This window comes from Archocentrus centrarchus, chromosome 22 (assembly GCF_007364275.1).
Source record: "Archocentrus centrarchus isolate MPI-CPG fArcCen1 chromosome 22, fArcCen1, whole genome shotgun sequence".
Classification (NCBI taxonomy): domain Eukaryota; kingdom Metazoa; phylum Chordata; class Actinopteri; order Cichliformes; family Cichlidae; genus Archocentrus; species Archocentrus centrarchus.
The window spans coordinates 16141006-16162044 of record NC_044367.1 but is presented as its reverse complement, the minus strand read 5'-3'; the positions used below and the strand labels follow the sequence as shown (position 1 = coordinate 16162044).

The window sequence follows — 21039 nt, the reverse complement described above, 5'->3', positions numbered from 1 at the left end:
CTGCGGCTTCACAAAATTGCGACTGGCATTTTAAACAGTTTTCCTGTATTTTGTTTATCAGACAAGGAACCGATGAAGACATGAATGATTATAATCACCAGTTATAGCATTATTGAAAGTGTATCTGAAAATACTAAAAGCTGCATTCTGTTGAGGAGCGCCGGTGTCACCACTCTGGTATGTTTATGTTGGCTCATTATCATGATTAGTGGGCACACCTAAATCGAGAAAAGCAGTGGTGAGATAATTACTTCCACAAGTGCTTTTCCTGCTATGACATGTTGAAATATCTTTTGAGTGAGCATGAGCATAAATAATTGATCTAAATTCTGCAGAAGCTGCTGCACAAACAAAGATCTGTATAGGAAAATATCAAATATTAACAATTTGACTGCCTTTGTTACACAGTAAAAAAGAGTTGCATAGTTTGTAAACAAAATACGAAACCCTCATTCATTTAAGTCACTGAAAACACAAAAGTATTGAAGTGTGATATTCAGTATTTTTTAGATATGAATTTGGCATTTCAGCACCTTCTTATGGCATGTGAATGTGGAAAAAAAACAAATAATTCAGTGGCCTAGAAAATGAGATGCAAATGTAAATGAATTCTATCTGTACTGCTGCTTGGCTTAATTTACAAACTTTTCCACTAAGGATATGATTGGAAACAGAATGAAACTGGCTGCGCTTGCATGTTTTAAACTGCACTTTTTATGCTGACCACAAGAGGTCAGCAGACACCACTTAATAACATGTCTCCTGCTCCCAGTTCCGCAGCTAGAGAAAAGTTTCATGAAGTCAGTGCTGTGACCATAAAGACATGCTTTCACAATGCGTCAGGGGACGAAAACAATGCGTTACGAAACAAGGAGGATTCAAACATGAAAACAAACAAAACCACAGTCACTGAGGCAAGCAGACCACAGTATGAGGAAAAGGCATCTCATGCAGAGAGGCCGCTCCCGAGCTGGGCTCTGTAGCCCACTGCTTTGGGGAAAGAGAGTCAAACACATCAGCAGGGTTTGCCTGGAGGAAGAAACGCACAGTTAAAGTCCATGTGCAAGGCCACAATGACAAGAGCCTGAGGCTGGTACACTGCACACAAAGGACAATATTAGCCACAACAGCCAGTTTGTTTGTAGAGTGGTTGCAGGTCAGCTTTGTAGAAAATGTACATTTGACAAAACACTCTTGAAAAATAAATGTCACCCTGTCTTTATTCATTTTGTGAAGCAGCACAGTGGTAAGGACACAAAGAAGTGTGTCTGCCATAGGCCACTGCATTGGTTACGATGATATACTTGCGGCTTTGTCCATGTCAGCATGAGAACAGGCCCACTGAAAGACAAAATGCAATGTTTGGAGTGTGATTGACAAGCTGTAGCCGTGCAAAGAATTTCAGTGGATCCGCTCCTCTGTACTTACTGAAGAGCTGACTCTAGAATTTTAACATTTAGTTTCATGGGGATTCCTTGTACTGTTGCTGCTGCTGTTTCACAATCAAAAAGAGGAGTCAAAGCACAATAAAATTACATTTCTCAATACCCTTTGTAAACTAATAAACAGCAAAGACTGCTGAGCATGCAGTTTTATTTGGCAACATGCTGCTTGGCATTCGAATTACTACATGAAAATATATATACTTTTAAAAAAAAAGAAAACTGACAAAGGAAAGCCTTCTTCTTTGGCTGTGTTTTATTCTGATAAACAGCTATATTTATTAAAAAAAAAACATGAAAATATAGCCAAAAATGTTGTGGGTGACATTTACAGCTATTTACTTGACTGAAATGTAGGTGCGCACAATAAAAACACCTAAATCTTGATAAGGATTTGATCCTCCTGGTGGGGCCCTTTAAAAAAAGCAGGTGAAAGTTAAACACTGTACATTTATGGGGCATTGGCTTGCTCGCTCTCATGAATAATTGCTTGTTTGTGTTTTTCAACCTTCAATAAAAATCTTCAGGCTCTGTTGGCTACCTCTATTGTTCAATTTTTGATAACAACAATCAAAACAACACTGTGGTGGGTGAAGATCAATAGCCCACTCAACTCTGCCGCCATCACAAGCACGCGATGAAGAGACTAGCTGGATGGAAGATGTATTCCAACTCAAATTATCAATACAGTTCGTGATCTTTGAGAAAAGAAAAGCTCCAGGAGCAATGGTTAATAGTGTTATTTTCTTTGCGCATTGTCACACTGTGTCCATTGACACCCCACCCCCTCACCCCAAACACACACACATGCACGCACTTTTACGCTCACAGGACACACACATGCCCTGCAGCTGTGTGGGCTAGCGTCTTTCTCCTATTAACCAGGCAGCCTTAGAATCAATAGAAAACATAAAGAGGCCTAATCTTTTCAGGTGCTTGGTGCTGATTGCCTATTACACAATAATAACACACCTTGAATACCACGTAGCATGACAGACAGAGAAACACTCTCACCTCATTCTCACACACTACAAACAGCCACAAGCTTGTCATACAGTAAATCTATAGGTTTGCAGTGGAACAGATGGTTTCAGCTGTGGCGCTAGGCCTTTATGAGGGGTGTTAGCTAGCATGCTCAAAGAAATTTTACCAGAAGCAGTGGCATATCAGTGGATCCAGTTTATCGCCTTGTGGAATGAGACACTACCAGTGTCTACTTTGGCAAACTCCAGTCTCTTGTCGTCTGGCATGCAGCTTTAGGTTGTGGAAGTTCCATAAGCTTTGTCTCTGAGGCAGAGTAGCAGCTGTTGCAGTCTACGTCTCCAGTGGAAGAACAAGGGGATTACTGGCCTTCATTCTGGGGTCTGAAGTGGACTAAACAGAACCTTAAAACCACACACCATTAAAACCACTTGGACGCACATACGGCTTTGCATTTCAGCACTGAGCTGTATAAAACAGTCAACATTAATGAGCAGTTACGTTGTTTTTCTTTTTCCATATTCACTAATGTCCTGTTGTAAGTCATTAGGTGTTAGTCTGTCAATGTCTTTCCTCCAGAAAAGCCCCACTAAATTCCAGAGCTGTGTATGGCTTGAGTCTGGTTGTTGACTCTGGCTGAGATTCTATAAACTGAGCCAGCAAGACAGGTGGATGATCTGGGAGTCAGGCAAGTCCAGGACTGGAACCAATGCTATGGCTGGACTGGACTCTGCTAGTGAGCTTCTTAAAGTTTCTTCAAATCCTGAAAGGTAGAGGTGGGGAAGGGGATGAGAGAGTGAAAGCAAGAGAAGCATTAGTTTCATTAGAGTTTTAACAGGAGTTAGACTTTATGTTCTCATAAAGATGTCCCACTGGGGCTGTCTCAGGACAGAGGCTACACTTAACCCTTCGACCAGGGAACATGGGTCTATTTACAAATTATTGGCATTCTTAAATAATTGGCAGATTGCAGCTGCCCCCCCCTCCATTCATCTTCCTGCAGTGCAGACATATGGTCAAGCATGGAGTAAACTCTAGGCTAGGCCTCCCAAATTTGCACATAGAGACGCATATGACCAAATACATACACAGACACTTGCAGGGTATTGGGTGGTGGGATGGGGGGCTAGAGTGGTCTCAATTTGCCCTTTTGGACAATTGAGCAGCTTGTTGGGGGTATCTAGTGGACTGGATCCTCTACTCTTGTTGAGTGGGCATGTTAGCAAACTGTGTTGGGGCTGTCACTCAGCTTTGCTGGAGCTGAGACATGTTGTTAGCGTATGTGTGTGTTTGTGTGTGGCTGAACTACTGATGAACACTGGACATGTGAGAATTCATTGAGTGTCTCAGAGGCTGTTCTTGATGACAGCCTGTCTATGTGGCGGTAGCCAGCTGGGATTTTGGTCCTTCCCTTATCTGCTCCGTGCACTAATTGGTCACAAGTGTTCCTGTCTCATGGTTGACTGTCCTGCCTTATTTCTTCTGTATTTAGCAGCATGCTGGATGAGTCTTGGGTGTGGTCACTGCATTCTGGCAAGGTTAGAGAATTACACATCTGGGAAACATGCTGGTCATAAATGTAGCATCATAATCACAGATCTCACTCAAGTTACAATGGCATCTGTCAAAATTCCTGATCATTTACCTTGAATCCGAGTGGCCAAAAACAAATTAGTCCTACTAGTCCTATAGTACTTTCTGACATCTGTAAAAACTTATGAAAAGAGAAATCAGGACATAGAGGTTACAAGAGCAGTTCAGCACTATTTAATAATCCCCATTCTCTTTCATTTGAAGCACACACAGCATGTCAAACATCCTTACAAAGAGCCCACACACCCTAATTAGCTAATATGCACTACAGCTTAAAATGCCCCCACTGAATATAGGCCTTTTGTGGTTGGGGCATTAAAAGCCTAAATATGTGTTATCAGAGCATGTGGCACACCCTGGGAACCAGGATCCTCTAGAGATGGCTAGCTGACAACTGCACGAGCTATGGCGATCACAGACAGGGGATGGTTTTATTAAGAGAAGAAACGCACCCTTCATCACACCTTGCGCACTAAGCCTGTTTTATGTCAGGATGTTTTAATCTTTGTACCAGTGGATAGGAAATAATTGCACTCTCTCTTTGAGAGTCACTTTCAGTGTCAGGCCACACAGACATGCATGAATGGGGAGGCAGGAGGGGGGTGAAGGTGACATGAATGACCATGCAATTTTGTAGGTTTTATGTTTTTTTTGTTTTTTTTTGTCTTTTTAGATAAAAAGTGAGCAGAGAGAGCGCCTCTTTCCTCCTTTCCCTATAAATGCTTCTGTAAAATTCATACAAAGTCCTATGAGTACTTCCCATCATACACCCAATCCCCTTCCTCGGGTCTCCAAGCCCCCCCTTTGGGACTACACGGGGAGCCTCATTGTGAGGCTCAGTGGACAGAGGCTGTAAGATTCAAAAAGCCATCAAATTAGCATAAGATGGGACTAAACCATCTACCCAAGAGGACCAGCCATTATTCTGCTTCACGGCAAACTCACGGGGAGCTGAAAAGGCTGTTTTCAAAACCAAAACATTACTAATGCCCACAACACCCTTTTATGCTAAACATTAACAGCCATTTTGTTTGAAGTGATTAATACATAAATGTTTTAAAGCCTAAGTGAATAGAAGGAGGGGTGTCAGTGAAGGCTGTGGTGGGAAGGAAAGAAAAGGGGGTCTTTCTGTGTGGAATGGATAATGCCTGCTGGGGTTGTGGGGCTTTTAAGCTGTGGCTAAGGCCCAGAGCCAGTGGTTTTTAGCTGTGCTACACTGACTTCCAAACTGGTCAAATTAACCGGTAAACGAGGTGGTAATTAGTGAGTGTTGGCTCATGAAAATTGTTTATTTAGTTCAAGGAGAGTAAAGCGAGAAGCCGAGGAACTGGAGGAAAACAACATTTGCTCACCTTTCTTAAAGCAGTATTTCTACGGTAACGCCAAATCACATGACTTCTTGTATGTGAAAGTTTCTTATAATTTACTGCACGCTCCCTTCAGCTCTGCTGAGCATTATACTGTCTTTATCTAATAGTTAAATTAGCTCAAATACATTTTATTAAATTTCTATCGTTATTATGCAAAATAATGGATTTCTTTGAAATATTTTTTTCTTTCTTTTATAATATCACAGGATTATTTAGGTCCCTCAAAACAGACATTTCATTTTTTCAGTCGTGAGGGTCTATCTTTGAAGGAACCCTTCTATCGTAAGTAACAAGTTGAGACAAGATGTTTAAAGGTTTCATTCGAACCATATGTCATGTCTATCAACTGTGAATCCTAACGCAAGCAAAGAAGGGGGTGGGGGTGTGCAGTCACATTTTGCTCCAGTGGTGTCTGTCTGCTCGCTGACAGCGGCAGTTGCAGCGCTGTGACTGCTTGCGCCAGAGGTGTTACTTTTCCTCCTTTGACTTTTTGGATTCATCACCCAATGAGCACAGGCTGTGACCCATAAAAAAGGCCCATGGGTAGGCTTACAGGCCTTAGCTGTACATGTGTTGCAAAGGAGCAAATTCCACCTCAACGATGAGTCAGTAAATGGTTTGAAGAAAGCAGTCTGTGCAGTCCATAATCAAAGAAACAAACATGTGAAGGGTAAATATCTAGGTTGAGTTTGCTCCAGTTAACAAATGACCCGATAACACAGTTAACAATTTCTGTTAAAACAACTACATTTTGTAGTGGATCACACAAGAAACAAATTACAAAAACAATGTTCGGTAACAATTATGTAATTAGGTAACTAAACTAATAGCACAGTTTGGCTGGCATGCATATCAAGACATATTCTAAACAGAGCAACCTTTTTCTCATTCATTTCTGGTAACCGTAATTTCACATCCTCAAAATGATGAGTTATGTCAAAGCTAAAAATGACAGTAAGATGGCTGGTTTGGCACAAATTCAAAAATGTTAATTAACTGCTTCAGAGATGACTTGACAACTGAGCCTATGTGATCGATGTGCTCATCGCCCTTTTTCCCCTCAGAGAGAACATCTCTCAGGATAAAACAAATACCGCTCCACGTTTGCCTTGACGAGAACCTCGAATCCTGGGACGACAATACAGCGGCGTATGAAAGCGTAATGATGACAAAAGACTGCCAGCTGCTTGGGTTACTGTACACAGAGCAGACACAACAAATGAGTTATAATAATTAAACACAGGAAGGAGTGGAGATCCTCAGGAGAGACTGTTTCCTTGAATACTTTATGTTGACTTAACCACTGTCAGCTCAAACTTTCTTTGAAACAAGAGTACAGAGAGAGAGACAGCCTGTCACTTTGTTTTCATTAATACAGTGATGTGCAGCTTAACTCAGAAGAGCAGTATATCTCACACGTGTTCTTTTTAACAGAGCAGCTTATTTAGGATAAATCCCCTTAATGGGCGCAAATATTGGATCATTTTAAATGTGTGTGTGTGTGTGTGTGTGTGTAGTGTTGGCAGTGACATACCTTTAACAATCTGCTGTGCCACTGAGTGGCTGCACTTGAAGAACACTCTAGCACACTGTGGCACCAGCTCAGCATCCATCTTCTTTGTGGCTTTCCTGAATGTAGTGCCAATTTCTTCTGTTACATGCTTTACATCAGTGGGCTTCAAGTTATCACCGTGGACTGCCAGGGAAAGTGAAAGCGAAGCACTATGGCTGTCAGCAGACAGTACAGTGTAACACTCTATGGACCCACAGGATACCTTTGTAGTCATGTGACAAGAGGTCCTTTTGGTGGGATCATTGTGGACTGCAGTTACGTGAAGCTCAACGGCTGCACCCTTGGGTAAGGCAGGTACCACAATGACCAGTAATGGTGCACGTTTGATCGCAGAGTCCCACAACAAGTCCTGCAATGTAGACAGACAGTACTGAAATGAATTGGGTGGCAAATTATATACCATGTGGTGCTACACACTACAAACAAATGTATGGCCCTCCTGCTGAGTTTCATGCTGTGGTTTCTGAACAAAAACACTACTCCATCAGCATTATTCCAAACGCTACCACACGGCACTAGGACAGGCTTTTTACTTGAAAGACTGACAGGCTACCAATTAATATGATTGAGAGGTGACCCTGGGTAATGATAGTGTACAAACAATTTAGAAAGAATCCATCGTGCTTGCAGCCACCATGAATAAAACACATAAATGCATGCATTTGAGCGGTATGTGCTGACATGGCAAGTCCTATCAAAATGACTTCTCACCTTTCTAAGAAGATCATTCACAACATGTGACGGCAGTTTCGCCGCACACATTTCGAGGAAAATGGCCTCAAATTTAACTACAGGGCCAAAATATTATTTTTTTTCTCTCCTCTGGACTGAGGGCCATTAGCACTAACAAAATGTCTTGGAGCAGTGCTACAATGTGGCCCTCTAATAATACTTGGCTGTGGCTTCATCTGCTAATGGGAGAGAAATGAGTGTTTTATATAACCGTCATTTCAGTCAGAGTCGATAGGGCAAAAACACTTAACCCCCCCTTTCAATTTGCTGGATCAATTTTCATCCACTTACACCCCACTTCGTAAGTGCAGAATAATAACAGGTTACTTACATTTTATTTTGATATTCACCCACAAAAAGAAGAAATCATTGACAAGAGCACACGGCGGCCTCTTTGTCCTTTCAGCAGACGAACCTGTCATGACCCAAACCGCCACATTCACTGAAGCAGCACTTACCTTCAGATTAAACTTTAGCAAACGCTTAATTGTGTATCAACAGCTAACCTCTTGACTTGGCGAAAAGAAACAAAACAAAACAAAACAAAAAAAACATGAAAAATGCAGGTGTCCAGAATGTGTGTGTGTGTGTGTGTGTGTAAAGGGGTTAGGTTAAGATTTCTTTACTCTGCTGATTTGGAAGAGAGCTGGCTTGCAGTGATCAACAACAACCATCACAGAAGCAGGACAATACTCATGTGATCTCAGGCCTCTTAGCATGTCAGACAAAGTGACAGCACACATACGTGTCCTACGCTTTGATAAATGTTATATTAGCACTTCTGGCTCAGGCTAGGTATTCTCCTAGAGGGAACTGCTTCTTCACTTGTCAATAGTGATTGAACATGGAAGAGAGAGGGGGAACTGGAGAGAAGAATGACAGGACAGAGGGGTCTTGCTCAGCCAGGCTTAAAGGCCACCCTGCGGGGCCTTGAATGCTGAGAGACTATACCCAACTGACTGTCTACAAGGAGACTGGGGGACTTCGACACAGCGCTCCAGCCTCTGGCATGACATTATTGCCGCAGCAGAGTTTCTGACTTTTTGTTAGAGCTGTCGGTTAAGGTTACATCTTTCCCTTTTTGCTTTTTATAAATGTATGTACCACAATGGGATGTTTGTTCAGCAGTTCTGTAAATGTGCTTAAGGTGCAAAATTGTGTACGTTTCTCCATTTATGTGTATGATCTGTGGTCACAGCGTGTGCTTCTCTGGCAGTGGAATGAGAGGGGAAGCACTCACGCCTACCTGGCCAGAGATTATTAATTACATTAAACCAATAAAATATCAAATTTGATATATGGTGAAGCTGAGTGCTGGAGTGGCAAGTAGGGCAAGCTGGCAGGTGGTGTGTATGTGTGTGTATGTGTATGTGTGTAGACGGCTCAATTCTGCTGTGCACCAGCCACTTAACATACTCATTACTTCATGCCAATTCATTTCCAGGGCAGGCAAGCATTCCCCCTGTGCTCTCTCTGTAGGCAGCAGGTAAAAGCATATAGTCTGAATGTGCTGCGCTCAGCTCTCCACACTGATGGGGTGTGACCTGCTTCTCCTTATGTTTGTTTTCTTTCTCCCCACTTTCCTCCCTCTAACTCACATCCATGTGCCTGAAGCGTGTGGAGGGTTGGAGGGCCAAGAGGCGTGAAAGCTGAACGGTAAACACGGTAATAAGGAAGTGGTGTAAAGGCGGGGAACAGCAGGGAGCTGATGGGACTTGCTCTGCTTAGCCAGTTCCCCTACATTTCCTGCCCAGCAGGATGCCTTCAGCATGTGGTTCTATGCCTCAGCACTTACTGTAGTGCTGTCAGTCTGCTATAATATCCCTTCCCATTCACTCCCTCATTCACTCTGTTTTCTCAAGATTCCACTCTGAAGCTCATCAGACTGTTTTTTTTTTTGTAACTGAAACGCACACTCAAGTGTAAGAATATGAGAGTATTTCAAAATCCCAGCACACAGTTCCTTGAAATCTCTGAAGTAAGCATGTTTATTATGGTGTGCAAAAAAAGAAACAATGTACATTGCAAATTCAGTGTTAACAAGTTAAAATCATCATCAAATGATTTCTTTAAGAACGTTCCGCCTTTCTGAAAATAATGTGCTTGTGCAAATAAAGTTCCATTTAAATCTTAATATCCAAACAGAAAAAAATAAATTAAATGTGCCATGCTTTCAGAAGCTGTTGCTGCTGAATAAAGGGATGTCTGTTTAACATTTATTGACTTATCACATGAACATCTCCCTTTTCATCAACCCTTTTGCACACACACAGACAAACGGGCTCTTTGTAGTTTAATGCACCGTAAATACAATTTCACACTTGTAGCGACTCCAGTATGCTCCCAATTAACCCTGCAAGCTTCTTCATCCACCTGATTAGAGAAATTATCAACGCACAACAACAACATGGCCCTGTAGCTTCACAAACACACTAGGCATTGGTGTTCCTGTTATAAACACGTACTTCACAGGTCTAGTGGGCCTATATATCTTTGTATATAAAAGAGTATGACTACATAATCCAGTACTTGACAACTGGATTTAAATTAGTATTCAGAACTGAACCACACATTAATTTTTTGGAAGGATATTTTTTTAAGTATAGTGTAATGCGTTATCATGCAATGTACATTTTTTTAGCCTTATGTTTTATTTCCCCAATGATATTCATGCATTTACATATCATGCTCTCCATCTTCTTTTTTATCTCTCTTTGTTTTGAAAAGGTTTTATAAAGTTGGTTTAATAAGTTACTTAACTAGTTATCACAGTTTTGTAACTGCAAGTTATTTGAATACACGACCTTAATCATAATTAAAGCAATACTTTTCCTTGTTCTCTCCTGTGTGTTTCCAGTATTTCTTCTATTGTGTTTTATAAATCTGCAGCAAAAAAGGATGAAGTGTGTGGTCAAGGGAGGATGACATGTCAAAAGCTAGAGCAAACATAAAGTGCAGAGTCGAGCTAGTAACCCAGCACCTTATTGAACTTAGCTCTAAAATTCGCTTACAGGTGAGGCACCCTGATCTGTCAAGTAGTGTTGCTCAATCTGGGAGTCAGTTGAATTTGAAATGTGGTCTCCCGGTAGCAATCCTGAGTCAGTTAAATGAATGTTTTTCATTGTTCTTACAGATTGCTTGGAAGCAGAACAGATGGATGGGGTTGTACATTTTCAATGACCTCTGATATGAACCTAGTCCTGCTGCCTCCCAAAGCTTTGGCCTCAGTTAGCCCTGTTATCTGAATGACTCACTCTGTATGCCAAATTGGCACTACACTGTCACTTTAAAATTTCTATTCCAATGTGAGTTACAATAAGGGCAAGCAAAATGGTACTAGCTCTTGACTTATCTATGTGACCTGCTTATGTTTCAGAATACTGTTAAAGAATACAGTGAACTGACATGAAGTTGACATTCTCTATCCACTCTTTAACACTGTTCACCACCCCACCAAGCCACGTGTTGGAGGTGGGCTCCTGCCTCTCTCCCTAAGGCCCTATTCCCATGGCTAGAGAGATTACCGTGGGAGGAGAAGGGCTGCCAAGGGAGACTGGAGCCCCTATTAGATGTATGGAGCGGGGTTGTAAGCCTTGGCGGTGGAATGAAGGGAAGGATGGAGGGAGGTGGCAGGAAAGAGGGGTAGGGAGGGAGATAAGCTGCTCTGAGAGTTGAACGGAGCTCCAAAATGGTGTGTGGGGGCAAAGGATTAGGGAGGCTCTGAGGAAGACATCTGCTTCTGTGCCAAGCTCCACATTATCAAAGACACCAGCGTTTCCCACATCATCAACTTTTCATGAGTGCACTCACTGGTAAATATCAGTAGCAGCGGCTTGGGTCTCAAGGGGGCAGAGAGGGGCGAGAAACCTTCCCTTATTTCACAACCATAAAACACAATTCTGAAAGGCCTCTCTGAAAGACTTGGATACCAAATCAAGTTTTTTTTTTTTTTTTTTTACTTATTCATTGATGCATGGATCCCACTGTCTTGTAATCCATTAAACATGTGTTCATCTTATGTGGGTGTAACATTTTATAAGTATGATCAATATTTCCTCTGCATCTATAATAAAACAGCCAGACATTGATCTTCTCCTTAACCACTGGCATAAATTTCGCAAATAAAAATCTCACTCCACAGTGGCTGACCTTCTCTTCTTCTGTGGCTTTCAGCATGCTCTCCCATACGGCCCTGATGATCTGGATGTCTCTGTGTCTTGTGGTGTAGCAATGGGCCTGGACAACATGAGCCAGAGTCAAGTTGCTGATCACAGCTTCCAGAACCTTCTTCATATGGCTGAAGGACAAGTGAGCCTGGGTATATGTGCCAGCTTTTACCAACTGCATTGTACAGGGGACCAAAGCAATTTGGCCAGAACAGAACACCACGTCATTGACCTGGAGAAGAGGAAATACAAGGAAAAATGTTAGAATGGTATGATTAAAAACAAGACTAAGATTTAACAGCCTACCATGTTAGCTGAGCTCGTTGGAATACTAATAATTGTTACTTATCACTAAATAAAGAATGGAACGGTATTATTTTTCACATTGTGTACCTGTATATATGTCTATGTGTCTGTATGTATCAAAGGAAAACATGGTCCTCGAGACACCAATTGTACTGGTAAATGCCAAAAAAGGCAGTTTTAAGTAGTTTGAAACATGTTTATCTATATGACTGCATGTGTACGGACAGATATTATCTACAGACAAATTTAGGACTACTGAGAAGTCAGCAGGGCACTTGCTAGAGCCCAGTGGTCACAAAATATAATATTCATGGGTTAAAAAAGAAAAAAAGTCTTCATTTTTATTATGTTTCACATAAGTGGCTGATTCAATAGATACAGTTGCATTATTACATGTTTTATGCATTATCAGTTGTAGTATATTATCATTCTGTAAGTGTCAGCAAAGTCGTTCTCTATCTAGATCTTACATCAACTGAACAGGAGAAGAGAATTTCAAGCACCAGCCACCTGACAGCAGTCACTGCTGACCAACACAACCAGCACAAGTTTGTTATAGTTTAACCAAGTTTCTAACACCTGTTGTGGATATCCACTCATCATGATATGCCCAATCAGCACACAACTAGCAGAATGCTAATATCTTATGGGCAAAAGTGTAATAAAAACCAACATTTCATATATAATGGATACTATACTTGCAAAAAGTTTAAAAAAAAAAAAAAAGAAAAGATTTCTGTCTATCTCACGAGTTTGTTCTAGGTGAATTGACACCAGTTTCAATACAGTTCAATCAATAGTAGTTTGGCTTTGGCTATGCCGAATCTAGCTACTGATCCAACCAATCACAAGCCAGGCCAGCACTGGCAAATGAAGAGCCAGCACTGGCAAATGGGAAGCCAACTTTAGACCATAGTCTAACCTATGCAATCCAATGGATCCATCCATCCATCCCGTACAGCTAATTGGACTCCAGGTCACGGGGGGCCAAACTAAGAATAAATGCCCAGACCTCCTTCTCCCAGGCCACTGCCTCAAGAGCCTCTGCTGGGATACCACAGCATTCCTAAATCAGCCAACAAACATAATCTCAGAATGCCCAGTGTGTCCTGCATCTGCTCCTGAGTCTCCTCTTGGCTGAACATGCCTTAAACACCTCATCCAAGTGCTGCCCAGGTGGCATTCTAGATGCCAGAAGTGTTTATGGCCATCTGTAAAACACGGTGGAGTTCTTGTCAAACTTTATGGAATTGGAACACTATCAGTCATGAATTGGCCTCCCCAGAGCCCGTATCTCAACATTATTGAAGCAGTGTGGGATCATCTTGACAGAGAATAGACTAAAATGCAGCCAATTTCCAAGGAAGAGCTTTAAATGTCCTTCAAGAAGCCTGGAGAACTAGTCCTGAAGACTACTTAACTCTTTCCCCCCCAGGAAGCCTATTCGGGGTAAACCTTGTATCTCTTCTCTGAACTGAACGTCCATCCATCCATCCATCCATCCATCCATCCATCCATTCTCCTCTGCTTATCCTGTTCAGGGTCATGGGAGGGCTGGAGCCTGTTCTAGCAGACATAGGGCGGGAGGCAGGGTACACCCTATACAGGTTGCCAGCCTGTTGCAGGGCTAACACAGAGAGACAGACAACCATTCACACTCACATTCTCACCTATGGGTAATTTAGAGTGACCAATTAACCTAACCCCAGTGACTGTGGCACAGTGGCGTGGTGGTTAGCACTGCTGCCTCACAGCTAGAAGGACATCTAAAAGGTCTGAGTTCAAATCCACCTTGGCTCAGGCCTCTCTGTGTGGAGTTTGCATGTTTGCATGGTCTGTGTGGGTTTCCTCCCACAGTCCAAAGACATGCAGTTAGTGAACTGAACAGTTTCTATTATATTTCAGGCCTGCTTCCAGAACAAAATGAATGTGTGTGCATTAGAAGTTAATGAGGATGATCAGCTTACTAGGAATACTCTTGGAAAAACATAAAATACTAAAACTGCTTGACTAAAAGAGCTCAGGCTAATTTGAAGAATAAAAGTGGTCATACCAAATACTCACTGTCAAGCTTGTTAGAAATCGTACAAACTCTGGTTTTGCCTTATATACTGTACTTCCATGTATACTTGCACATTTCAATAAATTGCTGCACCTATTTCCTATCTTCCTAGCAAAACATAAAGAAATAAAGGCTGGCTCAAGACACAGCACAGCACAATATGATTCACGATCCATTCTTCCATTTTCTTCCGCTTATCCAATTGAGGGTTTCGGGGTGGCTGGAGCCTAGCCCAGATCGGCCAGTTACTCCTGTAGAGGAAGTCTGGACTGAGCTTTCCGTTTAAAGGGTACAGGTTTCTGATTTCAAGGGGTGTTCCCCAACAAGTAATGCAGAAACTAGTTAAGCAAGTGGTGAGGAGACTCGCCTAGCTCGAACTGCCTGCTTCCAGATGTCACCCCTGCTAACCTTTGACAAAACACTGTCTGAGTAGCTTTGCAGGTCAAGTGAATTTTGTCAGCCACACCCGTTAACGGCAGCTCTCCTTTACAATCCTTGCTCTTGGTAAATTTGACTAAGTTATACTTTAGTGGCCAGGAATGGAAAAGGCCCCAGGGATCTGTTAATTTCAAGTGCTACAGTAATCTGTAAAAACCACTGAAGAGATGTAATACTCATTAACAAGGTTTACTTCATTGTTACACAAAAGGGAATGTCCACAATTTGGACATTTGAATGCATGATATTTCATTAAAGCGATTTAGCAGGGGCAAAACAAAAGCTCAATCAAATAATAAGATTCACCTAAATTTTATCTTAACCTACTTAATCTACTCTATGCTAATGCTGATTTCTGATACCAGAGATGAATGAGAGAGAAGCGGGAGTACGCCTTGCCACGAACTCTCTGGCCACGCCCAATAAAGTCCAAATGGGGAAGCAGTGACTCACTACAAAGCCCTCCTACTCCTTTGAGACTTTAACCCAACACAGTAACAAATGAGCAGAGAAAAAGCCAAAAATTAGAGGGAGAATACCCGAAGAGAACCCACTCAAACTCAGGGTAAACATGTAAACTCCACACAGAAAGGCCCCCAAGTCCCTGGGTTGGATTTGAACTATCCAATGAAGTGCTGGTGCTAAACACAGCATCACTGTGCTGCCTATGATTCATGATTTTAAATCAAAATCCCAGCAAAGGTCATGAAAACCAAAAATGACCACTGTTTGGGATGTGCAATGAGTCAAACTCAAAAAGTTGTTTTATTTCTCTAAAAAACTACAATAATCAAAGAGGTGCTATAATCAAATTAACATTAATTATAAGCATGTTTGATTAACAGTGAATTAATTAACAAGTTTTGCCCCCCACACCCCCTTCTATTTACAGCATCTTATCACAACTATTTTCATTTCACAGTTCCTAAACTAAGCTGGTTTTCAGTGAGAGGCCTGCCAATATATCTCAGCAGCACCAGTGTTATTTATTAGCATAATTAACCTAATAAGCTCAATTTTCATTTAATACCTCTGTTAGAAATAAGCTCCCTGAATAATGAAACCTGAAAAAAATCTATCTGTTTAATGCAGACAAACGAGCAGGGATGAGAAGTGGCATTAAGGAGGTCAGGTCTTTAGAGACCCTGTAGCTCACCAGTGTTTGAGGCTAGATGGCATTAGTGCTGGACACTAGCTGATGGTCAATGCAAATAAATGCTGATGATAAGCTGAAAATAGCAGACCCTGAACCATCTGGATCTCCAGGAAGGATCAACTGATACACGGCCTGACATGGTCTTTAACTGATCTGCAAAGACCTAGTTGAAGGTAATGTATTTAATTGAGAGATTACCAGGTTAAGCATGAACCAAAAGTATTATTTAAAGGCCCACATTCATGCTTTTGAGTAGTTGCTTTAGTGTGTTATGTAGATTTTCTGGGCATGTAGAAGGTCGGCAAAGTTAAAAGGTCCATGCTAAATGGAGTTATTCTTTTCGAAAGGAAAACACTGCTGCTAAACTGCTGGAATGGTGAACTCTACATCACATGTACAGAGGGTTGCCAACTCACATGCTTCTGGGTAGTGACACATCTATTCATGTTCTGTCTCATGCTCTCACACTGCTCAAACACATCTAAAATAAAGTCTCAAAGATCAATTTTTATCAACAACACAGACAGCACATTTGGGTTTGGACTATTAACGAATGAGCAGTTGCATTGCAGTCCATCATCAGGGGAGAAGAGGTTTGTTTTGTTTTTACCTTAAAGCATGCAAACCAGGTATAGTATCGCAGACACCCCTAATAAAATAAATTGTCTAGTAAGGGCTCTTTAAGACTTGGCAAACTCTAAAGTTCTTCTCCTGCTGGCTAAAATTCAAACAAATCTTTTCTTTGCCAAGTTCAATTCTGATTGGCCCACACAGATGGTAGGCCATGGGGTACTTTATCTAACATTGAAAAAAACTGAATGCAGACAGTGTGCCATTTTTAAATTGTATTTAGAATACTAACGGGGCAACACGCTGCACACAAAGCCATTTAGCTGGAGGTCAGACGTGACCATAGCCATTTCCATAATCAAATGGGTCTTCCATGATTCCCAACTTCTGGGCTCACTTTTCAGCTTTGATGAATCTTCAGCTTCCATCTCTGCTGCTGCAAATTACTGGGACATTGACAATAGAAAAGAGATGGAGGGAAGACAAATAAGAGCAATGTAGGTGAGAGAGGGGGCATGGAGAAGGGAGATAAGGCCTCCAGTGCTTTCAAGCATTTGGATCAATCACTTGGATCATTTACCTGCTACCATGATCTACCCAAGAGCCTACATTACTGTGACTACCTAACATAAAAGCCAAATTCCCACACATCAACAACAAATTGTCATTGGCATTCCATTTATGAGCCATCAAATGCCATCATATCCACTCCAACAAAGAAGAGCTCCATCAGGTTGGATGGGTGGCCAGAATCTTTTAACAAGCTCATCCCCTATGAAAAAAGCTCACTTCTTTCTAAATTCATAAAGGCCATCTACAATTTGTCAATTTGAATATCAAAAGGGGCTAGCATGGGGCCCCTTGGCTGTTAAAGGCAGACTCCCATAGCTGCTACCAAGCAGGTGTGTGATGATCAATTATTAAGGCTCCCACTCTGGTTACTCTTAGTGGGAGGTGAAACTGGGGATCTGGGGGTTTGTGGTGGTGGGGGAACATATTTCTCTGTTGAACCTGGATGGTAGAGAGACAGCAGAGAAGAGAGAGCGAATACTATTTACATAAAATTAACAGTTCAAAAGAATGAGTTCACACACCAATCAAACTTGTTAATTGACTGTCAATGGTGTGTCCCTGAATATACAACACAACTACATTATTCATCTTAGGCCTTGACAGAGAAGACAGTCCAATTTGCATGGGTGTTCTAAACGTGATCAACAACCACAATGCCACATGCATTTTTAATAGGCCGGAGATGGGATCCTTTAATATTCATAAGGGTCAAACAATTGCATATGACATTAAACTTTCTATAACAAGGTAAGTATTTTTCAAATGCTAGCCTTAGCAATCTAAATGGCCCACAGAGAAAAGGGAGAATGTGCTGTCTTTCAGTGTTCACAGTGGATCAATGCTATATATCCATGCTGGTTTGTTGCTGGTTTATTTATTCAAGTATCAAATAATAATATGATACATGCTGCCAAAATAAAGCTGACTGAAAGATGATTTAATATTAGTCAACTGGCTCAGAGCTGGTCTGTTTATTTCTTCTTTTCCCCATGTTACAGAATAACATGCATCATTAGTTTAAACAACCGTATTGAGAAATTTTTCATTATGTAACAATCACTGAGATTCACACAGCTCTAATAACAAAACATCAAACTTAAAAATCATTCTTGAACAACTTCTAAGCCAAACATGCTTCCAATTAGCCGAACAATTGAGAAGATAAAACATTTCTTTTTCTTTCAGCTTAATACTAATTTGTTTTTTAGCACTGTACTTTATTGACCTTTATTCCATGGTAAAAACACCATGATTCTTCTAATGAACCCAATGACACATCCAAAGGACACCAAATTCAAAGAGATTTTTCCATCTCTGTGAGGTGCAGACAGTAACACGTACGGTAAATGTAGCCAGGAAGCGCCTGGCTCTGTCCAGCCCCACTCCTTAACAGTGTCTTGTTTCAGACTTGTGTGTCTGAAGTGTTTCTAATTGCAGTTTGTGTCAAAGGGTTTCCAGAGATGACCAGACAGTGCTAGACTATATTCACATTGGTGTCGAAGCCCCCTGGGCCCCCATCCTGTTGAAGACATCTCCAAGTGTCATTAGCAGAGCCTTGGAATGGTATAGATGAACTAGGCAGGCCTGGATAAAATGACCTGGTATTGATGAACAGTCAGGCTTTTCTGCCTGGTTCCAAGGACAGAGAGGTGGAAAACTGCTTCACTACTCCTATCAGATATGCTAATGGTCACATTTCTCCCCATTGAGACCTCATGCATAATTTAACTAGGAAAATGATAATACAAAATGTGTAAAATAGGTTAGATTAATATGGTGTAACTTTTCCTTTATCCAAGGACATGTAACAAAGCTAATGGGCTAACGGCAGTCCAATATCAGCTACACTGTTGGCAGTTAAATGCAAAATGTAATTAATATTTGGGATGTTCATTTATTTAAATGTTGCTACACTGATTTTTGAAAGTTGGAAAATGAAATATAACAAAATAGTAAAAAGAGCTTGATGTGTGAGAAGCAGTAGACCAGATTCAAACCCAAAACACTGCACTTAAATGGTATGTGTTATCTAAAACCTAAATTGATATATAAGCTATTAAAAAAAACCAAAAAAAAAAAACACTTTTACTGGAAAATTATTGGGCTTACTTTTAATCCCATACAGAACACTCTTAAGATGACAATTTTGTCTTTAGCAATTTTCCTCTTTTCTTGAATATTTTAGGGTTGGCAAATAGCTCAAAATAGTTCAAAATCTGGGGATCAAAAACTGAGGTTGAAGTTTTGTTGAATGTATTTAAGTGCATATATTATTCCCGCTTTTTGGTGCGGATTTGATATGCAACGACCGTTTAATCCTTGTGTGGTGGATGGCAGTTTGTCAGGGATGTGTGCTGTGATTTCATCTCGAACTGGCTTCAAGTCAGTGGGGTTCTTTCAGCATTAGCGAATTCAAAGCAGATCACGTCTGGGAGTGGGAAATGATAAGAAATGGGCTCGTGTTGTGCCGCGCCCTGAGGAAATCCTGCCTCTTCTGACACCTCATTTCGACAAATACAAACCTTTCAGGAGAACCACAACCTTTCTCTCTTCTACCGAATCTTTCACCATGTTAGTCTTCTCATTTAAGGCTTCATGGGAAGGGAAAAAGATATTTGCCTTTTTTTTTTTTTTAATTCCCTCCTCTTTTTTCCACTATCTTTATTTTTGTCATCCTGTTTGTGCTCCAGTTTGAGCCTAACCCCTGTATGCTCAACTGTCACATAACATCAGTGTTACTTAAATGGCGACATAAATAGCCATATAAAGTGCACAAAGAAAGACAAGTATGAGACATTTCTGAATGCATTCTCTCAGGTCTAAAACTGAACGCTTATTCAGAAAGCAATCCATAAGCATATGTTGAAAGCATGCTGACAAATTTAGCAGAATATGCAATATTACGCAAGTATAATGAGCCATTGTTGAAGCAATGTGTGGTCAGTCTGAGGGGCACTGGCTTTTCCCCAGCCCCCCGCCCTCTCTAAGCTCATCTGTATTTTTTATTTTCTGTCTGTTATGTCTGCCCTCGACATGCCCACTCCATAGACAATGAACCTTGTGGAAGAGTAACACTGCCATGCCAGCTCTGGTCAACTTAATGCTGGTCAGGAGCTGCCAGTCAGTACTATAACCAAGGTCAGAGGAGCCTGACTGCTGGATGCCTAGGGACACAGACTGGAATGTCAACAGGCATAAACAAAAAACAAAACAAAACAAAAAAAGTAAATGTATTGTTCCCCCATGATAAAAAAAAAATGTAAACATAAAAAACAATACAATTTGATGTGTTGAGTTTTGTTGTATACATTTACTGCTGCTAAGATGATGTTAAATTTAAGAAATATGATCAAATAAACACAACAAATACCCCAAACTGATGTAATACAATTGTCTGCTGCTTCGGACTACTGTGCCACACCAGAGTTGGGCTGAAAATGAAGAGTGATGGAGGGGCATGGTTTTTCATTGCGTTAGGCAAAATGCCCTGCTGCCTTCAACCGTCCCGACCTCACATTTTTTGACAAATTGGTTGTGAGGCTTTTACGACTGATGCACATATCGCAAAAATCATTTCTGCCAAGCTTCCTCTATGACCTGCCCGTGGGACATGACAAGCCTCTCCATGCATCGCTCTATCAAGCCGAATCTTTCCAGGACAATGCAAATTATGACAAATTCCATCATCCTGCATTATGCGCTTTCCCGCTAATCTCCCTAATTCGAGAGAATCGGGGAGGGTCTCGCTGTTTCAGCTGAGGGGCATGTTGTCTGACTGAATGATGCTGAAACTGCAACCCTCATCCCCCGTTCTTTCTCCCTTCCCAGCTGTGACCACCTCGTCTCTTCTGTCTTTTCATATTTTTCTTTTTTGTGAAGCAACATTTCTTAGTCTGGCTGGTAATAGAAGCACCAACTTAACCTGGCCACAGAAGAATTATGTCAAAAATAAAATACTATGGCACAACCATTAAAGTGTAGCTGTCAGTAGTGATGAAGTTAAACAAGTCTGTGTGTGCGTATAAGGTACAAGCAGAGCAGGGCCACGGTGTGAAATATCTATTCTGCATGACACAG

The 21039-nt window shown here is 41.3% G+C and overlaps 1 protein-coding gene across 1 annotated transcript in view; it reads right to left on the bottom strand.

Annotated features, from left to right (window-relative positions):
• Positions 1-1696: 1696 nt before the first annotated feature.
• Positions 1697-21039, bottom strand: part of dph6 (diphthamine biosynthesis 6) — a 59801-nt gene continuing 40458 nt past the window's right edge. Inside the window, exons 13-15 of the mRNA XM_030718845.1 lie at positions 11841-12089; positions 6921-7308; positions 1697-3186 (exon numbers count right to left, since the gene is read on the bottom strand). Of these exons, the coding sequence (XP_030574705.1) occupies positions 3068-3186; positions 6921-7308; positions 11841-12089 (756 nt within the window). The 3' untranslated portion in view covers positions 1697-3067. The remainder of the gene's footprint in view (positions 3187-6920; positions 7309-11840; positions 12090-21039) is intronic.